At 43.9% G+C, this 14706-nt stretch overlaps 1 protein-coding gene across 6 annotated transcripts in view; it reads left to right on the forward strand.

Annotated features, from left to right (window-relative positions):
- erc2 (ELKS/RAB6-interacting/CAST family member 2) overlaps positions 1-14706 on the forward strand; it is a 34758-nt gene that overhangs the window by 3284 nt on the left and 16768 nt on the right. For 4 of the 6 annotated variants that reach the window (XR_004793482.2, XR_007030853.1, XR_007030855.1 and 1 more), the window contains exons 2-6: positions 995-1800; positions 9358-9381; positions 10643-11077; positions 11392-11466; positions 13866-14021. Coding sequence is in view for 1 of the 6 variants with exons in the window: in XM_035631530.2 (XP_035487423.2) it covers positions 1126-1800; positions 9358-9381; positions 10643-11077; positions 11392-11466; positions 13866-14021 (1365 nt within the window). In the remaining 5 variants the exon portion in view is untranslated. The remainder of the gene's footprint in view (positions 1-994; positions 1801-9357; positions 9382-10642; positions 11078-11391; positions 11467-13865; positions 14022-14706) is intronic. The other 2 variants (XR_007030854.1, XR_007030856.1) reach the window with 1 other exon arrangement.

The raw sequence follows: 14706 nt of genomic DNA on the forward strand, positions 1-14706 counted from the left end.
TCGTCATCTCCTCTTTCCCTCAGATTAGACTAAAAGATTTCACGTGAAGTTAAAAACTCCCAGGCTTTCATGTCACACTGTCTGTCCTGCAATCACACGCCATCTGCATTTGACCACAGGTTTTTTTTTTCCTTTTCCTTTTGCAAACTTATGCTACCATTACGTCAAATGACTAAGACTCTTTATCAGTGTTAGCCCAGGCACCGTCACCATGGCAACTGGGTCTGAGCAAGAGTCACCGGAGGATAGAAAGTACCATAGTTCACTTTGATTGAAGAGTCCAATTTTTTTCCCTCTCACAGATGGTCCAATATTATGTGTCTCCAGAGAGCCCGTGACTTAAACAGCGTCGGTCAATGTTTGTTGTTAAACAGCTTTCTCATTAAACAATCTTCCATAGTCTAATAATGAGGCTGTCATTATCTGCTTGAATAAATCATATACTGTAATATATATTGTGATATGGTGAGGCATGAGATGGCATTAAATGGCAAAGCCATTATTACACCATTAAAAATTAAGATTCCCATTTCCTGTTTAACCACAAGTATCTTCAGTTTTAGTCCCTAAGTGTGGCATGTCGTGATTATTATATTTAATTAGCTAACTTTTTTTTAAGATCTGTGCAAAATAATCAGTGATTTTTTGTCATTGATCAGAACACACAACTGTGTTATATTCTGTGTCATGTTTCATGTGTTTTAATTGCTGCTCTGTCTTTTCCTGAATTAATGGGATTCAGACAAATGTTTGCCATTAGTAAATCCAAGACGATGCCGGGGCAATTCATGTGAGCTATTTGAGGCACATACAATGTGACAATTTGCTGCTGATGTTGACTAATACAGTGTTAAAGCTAACACAACTATTTGTCTTTTGAATCTACTGTGTAACATCTTGCTTTTTTCTATTTGTTTTACAAAGCGCAGTTCCTGAGGAGGATGTATCATTTTTTTTATTGAGCCTAACAGGTGTTTCTGTCCTGTTTCCTCAGATCTGACTTTGATGTGCTCCACCTGCTAAGGCATGAAATAAGTATCGCCCATGTGCGGTTCAGAAAGCAGTCTCATTCCAGCGTGCCCCTGTTAAGGACCCTCTGGTGGCTACACCGCCGATTCACAGGACATGTACGGCAGTGCCAGAGCTGTAGGCCATATAGAGAGCAGCCCCGCACGGTCCCCGCGCCTGCCAAGGTCCCCCAGACTGGGCCATCGGAGGGCCAACAGTGGGGGCGGGGGTGGTGCGGGGGGCAAGACGCTCTCCATGGAGAACATCCAGTCCCTCAATGCTGCCTATGCTACGTCAGGGCCCATGTACCTGAGCGACCACGAGGGCGTGGGCTCCACTGCCACCTACCCCAAAGGCACTATGACTCTGGGTCGTGCCACCAGCCGGGCCATGTACGGGGGCCGCGTTACAGCCATGGGCAGCAGTCCCAACATTGCTTCAGTGGGGCTGCCCCATGCTGACCTTCTGTCTTACAGTGACCTGGGCTCCCTCTCCATGCTGCACCACCACCACCACCACCAGGGTGTGCCCTCCGCCCTGCTGAGGCAGGCGGTGAGGAGCAGTGGGGGGGAGCTGCTGGAGATGCAGGCCCAGCTCAGGGATATGCAGAGGGAGAATGAGCTGCTGCGCAGGGAGCTTGATCTGAAGGACAGTAAGTTGGGCTCTTCCACCAACAGCATCAAGAGCTTCTGGAGTCCCGAGCTGAAGAAGGAGAGAATCATGAGGAAAGAAGAGGCCGCGCGCACGTCCATCCTTAAAGAGCAGATGAGAGTCACTCATGAGGAGAACCAGGTGAGACCAGCCCTCTGAGCGAATCCACTCATCACTGCAGTGCATTTGAGTTGCTGCTGGTCTGTTGTCTTATATCTGTTTGGTTAAGTATTGTCTCTTTTGATCTGTGTCTCTGCTTTCACTATTCACTTCTCTGCAATAGACGACTGTCATCCCCTGGCCAACAATTCAGAGAATTACTGCAGTCAGTCATGTTTTTCAGTGCTTGTGGAAACCTTTCTGGAAAGAGTTCTTTGTGTACATCAATATTTTAAACACACACACACACACACACATGGGCACACTCTCTCTTCGCCTAGTACTCCAGTACAGAATCAATGTGAGAGACCACTTGAGCCACAGGAAATACAAAACCCCTTAATGTTGTTTTCTGTAATGTTGTTTTTGAAATATGTGTGAGCTTTGTGCCTTGTGTGAAACCTTCGTATACTCCATTTAATTATTGATTGGAAAGCATGATGACCCTGCCCACAGGGCACCATTTGAGTTTATTTTTTGAAGGCTGTGATCAGATTGGCCACACAGAGTGAGATGTCAGAAGGTTTTTGCTTTCCTCATTGTGTGGGTTTAGTCATGGCCCAGTTAAATCAGTTAGTGACAAGAGTAGGCACGAGGCCCAGAGACAAATGCCAAGGACACTTAAACACTCAATGTCTGTCTTACGCTCTCTGTCTTTTCCAACGTCTTCCCTTTACTTACTTTGACTTGAATCATTTCTCTCTGTCTTTGTCCGTTCGTCTAGCATTCACTCTTTTCACAAACAGATTTTTTCCTCTCATTTCCATGTGTAACAAACCACGGCATTAATGTGAAAGCTAAACCAGCCAAACGCCACTTAATGCACTGGCGTTCAGTACGGAACAACTTCCTCTGTGTCAGCCTAGTTTCGATCATTCTCATGTTTAATCTCAGTTGCAAGATTAGATTATCCTCAACAAATTGAGAAACACATTTCATCACCTTTGGAATATGCAATAAATCACAGGGAATTGTTGTTAGCTGAGCGTTTGAATTAAAAGTTTTTGTTTCATATTTCTGCTGCAAGCAAAAGTGTAAAACACACTGAGGTAGATTGTGGAATAGGTCAGCGTATTTCTTGACTGACTAGATTAAGCTTTTTTTTCCCCTTTTGAGACTGGCTTTGGCATGATGCAGCAAATTGCGCGACGCCTCAAGCAACGTAAAGGCTGAATTTTACCAGCTGGTTGTGGTCTTTGTGCCAGTCTGTCTGCGTTTCTGTCTGTGAGGCCCTCAGACACAGGGCAGCCAGTAGGCCACTCATTACTCAAAGCGGCAGACAGTGTCATTTCACCATTCAAGGTCATTGCGGGATACCATTAGCGTTACCCTCAAATGAGGCCCTTCTGTCCACGTGCACGTCTGGCTACATTTGTGTATATGAAAACTCCCCTCTAAAATGAATAGATTTTTAGCCTACCTCATTTCACTGGAGTTTAAAGGGGCTGCAGTTTTCAGTCTTGTCCCTGAAGCGGTCCCATTCGGCTGAGGGAAAGGATGTCGAGCTCTCTGCCTCACGATTGGATGATTTCACCTGCTGGCGATCCCTAGAGAGGAGCCAGAGGTACTTTGATTCTTTCACATCTTTAAGGTTCATGCAAATGAATAAGGGCAATGTTGTGGAAAAGAAAGTGCCTGTTTGAGCTAAAAAACCTGCGCTGCCACTGACGGCGCCCAATCCATTCATCATTTCACTTATCCCTTATTTTCAGTGCAATTAAACACTCGGGAGTCAACCTTTGTTGAAAGTATATTTTTAGCTTGGCTTCATGCACCGTAGGAGCTGAATGTGTCCAGCAGAATATGGAGCTGTACAGTGTAGAGTGTGGGCCATCGCGCCTTTGTGCTCTGTACAAAGAGAAGACTTTGTTTTTGTCGTGGAACTTGTCCATCAGTGCTCGCTCTGACTGCAATTAATTATATTTACATCCCTCCTGGTTGCGTTCATTAATGAAGCATGTCAGCTAATAAAAGGCAGATGTGCATTGTTACTATAATTGGTCTTTCCTATCTTGATTTCTGGGGCTATGAGGCATCCTTACGTAAGCGTATACTTTCAGTGGGATGGCTTGGTCACACCCACCAGGCTGGTTGAGAGGCTGACTGTGGAGCAAATTGCCTCATTAATAATGGAGTAATTTCAGGCCAATCATTACATCTGTCTTGTAGCACCCTTTACAATTGTATCAGGTGCCTCAGGAGTCTATAGCTTTGTGCAAATACCATGCATTATTTATTTGGTGAAAAATAACATCTGGGGATATATATGTTTCCCATTCTTTTTTTACCACATCTTTGGAAAAGAATAAAACCATTCAGGCATTACAGACTCCATTGTGAGTGAATTGCCAACCATTGCCTGCAGAGCTTTAATCAAGACAGTTGATGGTCATGACTAGATGTAATGATTAGCCCAGAGTCTTTTGTGTGGTGCAATTTAATGTACTGTGCGACTGGCTCAGGCTGTTATAAAACAGAACAGTTTGACTTGTTTTCAGCTGATTTTTTTTTTTCCCGTGCTGAGGCTGGACAAGAGCTGCTGGAGGCAAATGTGTGAGCTAGAGCGTACCACGTCTGACTGAGTCATGACCACTGCTGCTTAGCCATCCGTTCGGCCTTCGTCAACGCAATCCCCAAAATGGAGGATGAGCTTCGCATATCACACTGCTTTGTCTGTACGAAGATGGTGTCTCAGACAAATGATATGTTTTTTTTGCAATTCTAAGCTGGTGATTGTTACACATACACGGAGCAATTAAAGTGTGAACACATGTGAACACAGCTGGACGGAAGTGTCTCACCAAAGTGTTGGGTGTCGGGCATTCAGCATGTGGAGCCCATGCTTTTTTTGTGTGGTGGATACAAACAGTCTGTGTACTGTGTGTCGACGGAGATGTTTGCATTTTGGATGAGAGGTTTCTTTTCCCGTTGTTGTTTTGCCAGCTAATAATGTGTGTGTCATCACCACCGGTCTGTATTGCGTGTGGGAGAGGTATGCACTCCACATTGTACATTACAACAGTAGAATAATACCCACTGTGCTCGCAAAGTTGTGTTTCTAGGTGTCTATAAAACTCTTTGCACATTGTACAAACAAATACCAAGATGCAAAGAACAGGACAACAAACTGTTGCTGCAGCAAAGCTGACTTCCGGGAAGGGTCCGATGGTTTCATTCCCTCTGCCCTCTTCTCCCATGTTGTTTCTCTTGTCCTGAACATGGGCACTGTTCTAGCCAATTAGCCAGGCCAAATTTCAGCACACAGAACGGCCAGCCAACAGAGCATGAGGAGATATTTACTGAATAGGGGAAAAAAGCATACTGAATTAGAATTGCTATTTCACCTTTAATGCAGAATGTTGACATTTAGCTCAGTTCAGTTTCAAAATAAGTTGCATATGTACCGTATTTGAATAGCGGGTGTATTGATGTTTTCAGCAATGTCATAACATATGGACACAGGAAGTATCATGTGAACAGTCAAAGAGCCCATGGATCCTTTTTGTGGCAACCATCCCCCCCATCTGAGCTCATAAGATGGCTGCTGCTTCAGACAGAGGACAGGAAGGTGAAAGAATGAGGAATCTCAACAATATGAGATGAAATGAGGAGCAGTGAGTCATTTATTGAGAGCAAGGCTGGGAAGATTATTATGGGAGTAGAGAATGGCAGAACAAAGCAAAAAGGGTATGAAGTGTTTCGGTCCACTGGTGTTGTTTTCTCCAGAACTGCACTGTTTGGGATTAGATCAGAACAAAACTGCACAGAAATGTCCATCTTAACAAGCAGGAGGGAGAATGAGGAAGAATCAGGCAAGCAGTTGAATTACAATCATTTCAGATTGACATCGATAACTCAATTTGACATGTTTTCATAGTCTAATTAATGATGAATGATATGGTATTGGTAGTGATGGTTTCTGACACGTAAATGTGGTCCCATCTGCTAACATTGGGTAGGCAGGGTTTGACATATACTGCAGCCAGCCACCAGGGGGCGATCAATATGTTTTGGCTTCAATTTTAGAACTCTGTCATGTTGTCCATGTAGTAATATGCCTACAGTCTTATGATTGTGAGAAGAACAGTGGGTTGATTGGAGCAATTTAAGCCGTGTGTTTTGGCTGATGTGTGCTTACTGAACACCACAAACATGTAGCTAAAGAATTTTTTTTAAACTAGTTGTTGTTCTGCTCTTCTTGGTTTGAAGCTTTGAGTGACTTTTCATAGTGTCAGCTTTAGGAAGCATTGACACGCAGACATATTACACGCTCAAATGGGATAAATGATTACTTGGGGTTTACCCAGAACATCAATTTTGAATCTATACCTGTGTGTGGTTTTATTGCAAATGTACGTATTGGTGTATATGCCCCATGTATTGTCTTACAATAGAGACTGATATTCCATATTAGCATTGTCAGTGTGAACATGTTACAGTAGCATGCTGATGTTGGCAGTAAGTTTGAAGGAATGCTGTGTCTAAGTTCAGGCGACCTAGAGGTTAGAAGAACGGTCCTGGGACCTGGACTGGTTAGAAGAAGAAAAGTGAATGAACATGAATCACGGTTGGTCAAATGTTCCACGTGTGTAAACATACAGGAGCACAACCATTCTTCTTCTGCCTCAGAGAGCGGTTAGCATGGCTGTGGACGTGTCTTATTTTGTGATATTAATGTGTTTTTATTACAATGCTGGTGATAATTTATTACCGTCTTCATTATTACAGTATTATTAGTGGGACTTGAAATGCTAGGTATGCCGACCTTTTGAGAATTAGGGCTGTAAATGCTGAAATTAAAAAAGTGTGTGTGTGTGTGTGTGTGTGTGTATATGTGTGCTCGTGCCTGCGAAACACTTTGACACTGAGTAATTGAAAGGAAGCACAGACATAGGGACCGGGTCTTTGTCTTTATCAAACTGAATAATGGTCGACAATTCTGTTCTACGAGAGCAGCTCCTAAAATCTTCCCAGACACATCCTACTCTTCAGATGATAAACAGCAATATGATATATTATGAATGACCTTCTGCACCCTCGGTGAACGATGAAAGCTGCAGTAAAAAATACCAATCAGTATTCCGTATGTTATCACCTTACTCCATTGTGCTTCCCTGGATCTCAGATTTCTGCACTCACATAGTTCTCGAACTTTCTTTTCGCTGAGTGGAGATGAATAAATGCCACGTTAAGTGGCAGGGCCGTGGGTGTAATTGTACATTGTCAGCCATCAGGACACGCAACACAGAGATCAGTACATGTAGTGAGCAATAGGCTTCTCTGACTCCGGTGGTTTGGAGGGGTCCATCTGGCACATGCAAACACCCACTGTTTCCAAGACACATTCACGTACAGTATACGATATACTACATACAATATACCAGGTGATGCAGACAGCTTGTCCCTGTGCCTGGTAAAATACATTAATGTCACCAGCTTTTAGTGACAGTCTCTGGACTGAGCAGCTTTAACAGTTTTCATGTCTGATTGCAAAACACATTTGAAGACACACTAATAAAGTGGCTCGAGAAATGCCGGTGGATTGCCATGAAATGTAAACAATTCATTCCCTGTCCCGAGACGGTTAGACTTATTAATCTCCTGACTTGTCCTATTGCACCGCTATGAGGTTATCATTTTTTGTTTTTAGTCAACAACAACCGGATGGTTGCCATAAATGGATTGTCATTCTCTGGTACATCCAGAGAATGAATGGTGAGGGGGTATTGAGTTGGCTGCAATCTGCAACCTCCCCACTACATGGCACTAAATCCTACACACGTTAAAGCCTTAACAGGCCGCCACTCCAGACTGAGAGGGGGAATTTGTCAAACATTATAATTTCTAAACATTGTTGTGTATAAGTAAAGCCTTGCAGGGCTGCTACCATGCCTGCAGACTCTTAATCCAGTGAAACATTGAATCATTCTGTTGCTGTAACATTAACCTAAATGTAAGCAGACTTAGCTTTTGCCATTATGAGTTTTGTGGGAGGTTTGGGCAGAGCCCAACTTCTTTTCAATTGTGGAAGAGAAGCCTTGATTTTAAGCGTGGTGACTGACCCCACCCTGCATCCACTGAGTCATAAGTGACTCACAGGAGCTGGTACAGCTTCGATGTGGAAGACAGGAGAATTGGCCTTTTAGTCACTTTAAGCCACAGTGCAATTATGCAAATGAAATTATTGGAGTGCCTCCTGTAGTTTAGTTCCAAGACGGCAGACTATTGATCAGGCCAGAGGGATGAGGTACAGATGGAAAAAAAGGAGAGGGAGCGGGGTTAAGGAACAAGCTGGGTAGCAGAACAGTGATATTTTCAGGTTGTTGTTCTCTGCATGGTCAATCATTTCTCTTTTTAATTGGTTACAGTGCCAACCACCATTGCATATTCAATAACGGTTAAGAGGAGATATTTTTAATTGCTTTATATACACGAATAAATCAAGGATTATTCCACCAGTATGAGGAAAAGCATTGCTGTACTGTCAATATGTTTTAAGCACATCCTGTCTTGGTAATTATGGAAATGTGATGGGCATGTGCGTACTAATGAAAGGATTACACCCTGAATCATTCATGTGAATGTGAATACATTGGTTTCTGTTGCTGGACCAAATGCCACTGACTCACATGGAGAAGTGTGACACAAACTGTTAAAGATGGCAGCTGTCCTGAAGTCAGCTGAAAAATCATCAGTTCTCTGCAAACACAAACACTGTCCTCTCGTGGTGAGAAGAGCACATGTTTCACATGACATCACGACTTGTGCACTGTTGGTGAGGGATGAAAAACAGATTTTTGCTTTGGCATTTGTCATTTAATGATGTTTCTGGATTAACACACTAATACTTTCTAAACTGAAGATGCCAGACCTACAATCCAAACACAAAGATATTCAGTTTACTATCACATAAGACAAAGAAAAGCAGGAAAAAAAAGCTGGAACCAGATTGACAGTTTTGCTTAATAAAAATATGACTTAAATGACTAATCAGTTATAGTTGCTGTTTAATTTTATGGGCTCATGGCGACTGATTGGCACCTATTTAAAGCTTTTTAAAAGCTTTTATTCATCTCTCTCCAGAAAGGTCATCTTGTTAAAGTCATATTTTGTCAGTAGGTATATCGACTTTTTTCATGGCAGACATTTTGACTTGTCATTGCAGGAAAAGCACAAGTGAAACACATTTTGTTGACAGTGGCTCAGTTCCACCACGTCCCAGGGGAGCCAGCACGCACGATACCATGACCCTGGGACGAGCTCACCTAAATGGAAAGCGGTCAATATTGATTAAGTATTGATGTTTTTCCTGCTGTGACAAACCAAAACATTTGCTTTGATGAAGGTCTACTGTGACTGAAATGTACTGACTGAGGCCTGAAGACTGACAAACGGGCAGCTGGACGGACTGGAGAGGAGTTGCTCTCATTTTGAACTCTGGCTGGTTTGTGTTAATCATCCGTCTCTGTTGCAACATGCTCTGACACTCTCTTTTTACCATACATTTGTTTTTCTGTTCATTCTGCCAATGATCTGCAGCTGCTGGATGCCAGGAGAACCAAGGTTTGTCCCTATGTTTGCACCACAGCTTGTGTGCACAACATAGAGTCACCTTCAGTGTGGCGTGTATTTGCAGACACCTGGCAATCCCCTTGCACCTAACAACCTCCTCTCCTGTGAATCCTGTGATCTCCAAAAGGAAGTGAAATCTTTTCAGCACTTCAGTCTACCTCCTTGTTCTGTGAAACCTCATGTGTTTCCCCATAAACACTATAAAACAGGAAGGGATTCATTTGTTTCATTATTTCAATCCAAACATTGTCTGGTGCTCCATCTCCCCCCCGTAGTGCCAGAAACCCCAGAATCCCAGACTGCCTGTAAAGTTGGTTTGATTTCAGTGTAAGAAACAATTTCCACTCCTTAACATGTAAACCCTTATCGGGCCACTTTCTGGACATGGATTGATCTTGTTTTTCTCTGGAGATAACTGCTGGAAGAAAATGTCAACAGGCAAACTGAGCCCGAGCCAGTCTTTGAAAGAAAGTGGCCCTTTGGTCCTAACTTTCCCCAAACCCAGAACCAACACCCCTACACACAATTAAATATATTACACAAAATACTGTGTTTTATTTCATTGTTGACACACAAATTAAATTCAAAGACCTGCACACCTTTCTGCAGTGTGTGTATCCTGTAGGTTCTGTTTTTAAATTTAAAAAAATGTCCACTTCCATCAAAGGTAGCCGGCTCATTATAATCTGATGCCTGACAGCATTTGTATCCGGTATTTGTATATTGGGTTTTAAGTATTTGTATACTCACAGTATTGGAATCCAAGCCTGTCCGAAACTGTCAGAAACCAGTGGGGTGGTTTTCTGCTTTGATTAGCAAGTTAACACACAGCGGCATTGGGACGAGGGGAAGCTGGAATCGAACCGCTAACCTTCGGTTGAGTGGACGACTGCCTCTACCTCCTGAGCCACAAAACAGAGCAACCTATTACAGAACAAAAAATAATATAAATAAATACATGTAATGAATATGAAAATAATACACATTTATTCCAAAGAAGTCGTACAGTCATTTGACATATCAGTTTACTGTCTATTCCCTTCTAAAGGTATTCCAAGGTAAGTAATGAATTCCCCAAGTTTGACCCACTGTCGCATTTTTCCAGCATTTCGGAAGTGTGTGTCAATGTGTGATTACCCTCACGTGTGGTGTTATCAAGAAAAGCTCTGCGTGTTTATTCCCAAAATGAATTTGAAATGATTAGTGAGCCTCTGTGTGTGTGTACATGCGTGTTTGTGTGTGTGTCCATCAGCATCTCCAGATGACCATTCAGGCCCTGCAGGACGAGCTGCGCACACAGCGAGACCTGAACCACCTGCTGCAGCAGGAGGGCGGTAACCGCTCCGGTTCCGATCACTTCACCACCATCGAGCTGACGGAAGAGAACTTCCGTCGCCTGCAGGCCGAGCATGACAGGCAGGCCAAGGAGCTCTTCTTGCTGCGAAAGACGCTGGAGGAGATGGAGCTGAGAATCGAGACCCAGAAACAGACCCTGGGTGCCAGAGATGAGTCCATCAAGAAGCTGCTGGAGATGCTGCAGAGTAAAGGGCTGCCCCCAGGGCCGGGCAGGGCATCTGAGGAGGAAGAGCAGGAGAGAGCCAGGCGCATTGCTGAGGCAGAGGCCCAGCTGGGACACCTGGAGGTCATCCTGGACCAAAAGGAGAAAGAGAACATCCATCTAAGAGAGGTATTCTGTGAACCAGGTCGTGTTGATATAAATATGCATTTTCCATCATAGGACAGGGTTCTCAGACCTTTGGACCCCACTGTAATGGATTCACTGTGCAAGAGCTAAAACCAACTGTTTTATATGTTGTCGTCACTAGAGGGCAATACCGAGTGTCACAAACTCCACAGGCTTTACTCTGCTGCTTGGATTGTAGCACACTGACAATGCCTCTCAGTCTCTTTTTTGGTCAGATGTCGGTGCTTTCAGTAGAGCTCACAATAGATTATGCTGTACAGATGCCACAAAATGTTATGTTGTGTCTCCTCTGTAAGGAACTGCACAGAAGAAATCAGCTGCATCAAGATCCGAGCAAAACCAAGGCCCTGCAGACCATCATAGAGATGAAAGTAAGAATCTGACTCACGACCTTCAGCCCGACCAAAACCACCAACCCTACACTTTAAATACACATCTTCGAATATTGATTTCTTCAAATAATTCATATGGAGTTTGTTATCCATCTGCAATAATCTGCAAAAATATTTTTAATTCATTATGTTGGATGTGAGGGTATAGTAACTCTTCGTACTATGACTGTAAACGGTACAGGTTTGTATGAAATTATGGTTCTTGTGTCTGAACCGACGCTTTCACTGATGTGATCATCTCACTCTGTTGTCCTCGAGATCCGCAGCAGCTGAGTCAACAGTCACGTATCTCCCTCTCGCACACATGCAGACACACTGTCACAAAGCAATTGAGTAAACACTCGCAAGGATCAATATTTGTGTAAAAAACATTTCAGCTCACTGTGCCTGCTGATGAGGTTCAATAGCTACACACTACTGGTTTCATGACACATTTAGTCTTAATGATTAAATCTTCATCATTACAGATTGTCTGCAAGCATCACAGACTATGATGATCTTTATTGAAAATGTTCAAAGACCCCGAAAGAGACAAACATATCTCAGGAAAGTTAAGTCCAAGTCCTATTTGATGTAAGCTGATCGTGCAGGTCTCAAAATGGCCTCTTGGATTTGAATAGTAGCAAGTAGCGGAAGAATATGAATGTAATATTTTTATGTAACTTTGAAACTTATTCCATTTAAAGGACGTTTGAATATTGGGACAAACAATCATATCAATTTTAAGAAGATGGATCTAATCGGGTTGCAATTTCAGACCACCATTATCAAATGTGATGGTTATTAGCTTTGAACTCAAGCAAATTCCCATATTCAATTCTGTAAGCAGCCCCAACACTGTATGCAAATATTTATAACATGCGTATAGTGTCATAATAATATAATAACGTCTATTCAGATCAGCACTTTATGTGGCGGCTGGATCTGGCAGCGTCTAGCTAGGAAACCACTGTAGACTCCCACAGCCTCACTGCAGAGGCCTGACATCACTTCCTCAAAATAAATCATGACATCATCGCTGAGCTGACACAGCCCCTCTCACTTGGCTGGATCAGTGCTGTGCAGGCCTCAGCCCCCTCCCCTCCCCTCTGCGTGGTCATGTGACATCTGTGTTCTGGGATCCTGTTGATTTGTATGCACAGCAAGGGAAGACCCGCCTCCTCCTCCTCCTCCTCCTCCTCCCCCTGTGCTGGGCAGGAAGACCCTGCATCTCTCCCCTCTCCTCTCTCCCTCGGCTGTGTTGATGCTGATGGAGGCATGAATTACCCTCCCTCCCTCCCTCTCTCCCCAACATCCCTCCCGCCCTCTCCTCCTCACTCACCAGAGACAGTGCACAGTATATAGCCTGCCTGCTGCTACCATGGAAACAGGTGTGGTTGTTTATGACAGAGAGAGGCTAGTATGCAGAAAGACAGAGAGAGAGAGAGAGACACACACACACACACACACACACACACACACACACCCACACAGACAGGGCAAGAGAGATAAAGAGCAAGATTTACTGATCAGGTCGATTACATGTGGATGGAATAAAGTCTCCCTCTTTTGAAGGTACGGTGTCTTGTGTCTATATCAGCAATGTTAGTTCACTGATGTTCGTCTCGTAACACGGAGACTGAGAGGAGATGCGGCGGCGGCAGGGCGAAGCGCATGTACATGTACAGTGCTCATGCATTGACGTTAACCCCTCAGACCCTTCTCAGGGGGTCCTTCACTCCTCGTTACCATACATTACCCATGTTCCTCTGCAGTGGCCTGCGACTGACCCTGCTAATGGCCACAAGTTCACAAGTTCAGAGCCACCATGGGGAGAGAGGGAGAGACACAAAAAGAGAGAAAGGCAGGAAGGGAAAAGGTTGCTCTGTGCTCTGCTGGAGAGGGAGATGGACCATGGCTAATCTTAAAGACGTTGTATTATTTATTTAAAAAGCCATGAAGCTAAAGCTGCACTCGCACTCGCAGTCCAGAGACCAAGATTCCAGGATTCTGCATCGATCTGCAAGCAACTACGGCAATAAGCTACAGCTTGTTACTTTTCTTCCCTCCACACATTTCTCTCTGGTCCTGGCTAATCTCTCCGTGCTGGATGTGTGCTCAGTATTTCCCTATGGTGATTAATCCTCTGAGCTGCTGCAAGGAGCTGGGTAGAAAGATTCTGATTTCACCGACAGATGCTGCAGTTGCTCTCAGCTACAAAGAGCTTCTTCCAGTTTCTCTGTATCTCACTCTACACTCTCGCTACCTTTTAGTCCTGCTTTTCCATCTTTCTCTGTCCTGGACTCTTGTCTCTGGTTCAGTTTATATTTGCACCATGCAAGTTGTGCACATGCCAGTCAGGGTTTTGAGGTGTGTCTCCTCTGCGTGTTTGTGTGCAGGACACCAAAATTGCCTCTCTGGAGCGCAACATCCGAGATCTAGAGGATGAGATACAAATGCTGAAGGCGAACGGCTTACTGAACACGGAGGACAGGGAGGAGGAGATCAAACAGATGGAGGTCTACAAGAACCACTCTAAGTTCATGAAGACCAAGGTACATACCGTCTGCATCATGCATGCTTTTGTAGAAGTGCAGCTCTTGTGAAAATGTGGCTGAACAGACATGGTGGAGTTGTTCGGGGTACAGAAGGAGAGGAGAATACTGAGTGAAGCTGCTGTGCCACTTAAATTAGCTGCTTTTGCATTTAGTGTCATCAGCAAAGTGTCCTGCTGGCAACAATCTGAGAGATGCGTCTGCATTTTTTTTTTTTTTTTAAAGGAAAACTCAGTGTCAAGAATATTAATATAGGCCAAATCAGCAAGTGCATGCTTGGCCACAATAAAACTACTTTTCCTTAATTACGTGTTAAAGCCTATTTCAGTACTACTCTGCCGCCAACAGCTGTACATGTATATGTTCAGAGAGTAAAGTGTGCGCCTGCACGTAGGGTCAGTGACAGATTAGTAGTTTTCATTCAAACGACTTTACCTGCTTTATTTTTCAGAACTGCCCTTGGTTCATGGCAATATGATAACCTATGTTTTTGGCTGCTGCGTGTCATTACTCAGAGCTACGCGGCCAAGTCTTCAGCTCACGTAGCCACCTGCCAACCGGTTGTGTCGAGGTTTATTGTGTGTCTCTTGCTCTCTGGGGCTCACGTGTCTCTGTGGAGCTTTGACTCTGTGTTTACACACCGCTCCTCATATTAGCTGACCAGGCGCAGACCAGCCACAGTTTT

Source organism: Scophthalmus maximus, chromosome 6 (genome assembly GCF_022379125.1).
Source record: "Scophthalmus maximus strain ysfricsl-2021 chromosome 6, ASM2237912v1, whole genome shotgun sequence".
NCBI lineage: Eukaryota > Metazoa > Chordata > Actinopteri > Pleuronectiformes > Scophthalmidae > Scophthalmus > Scophthalmus maximus.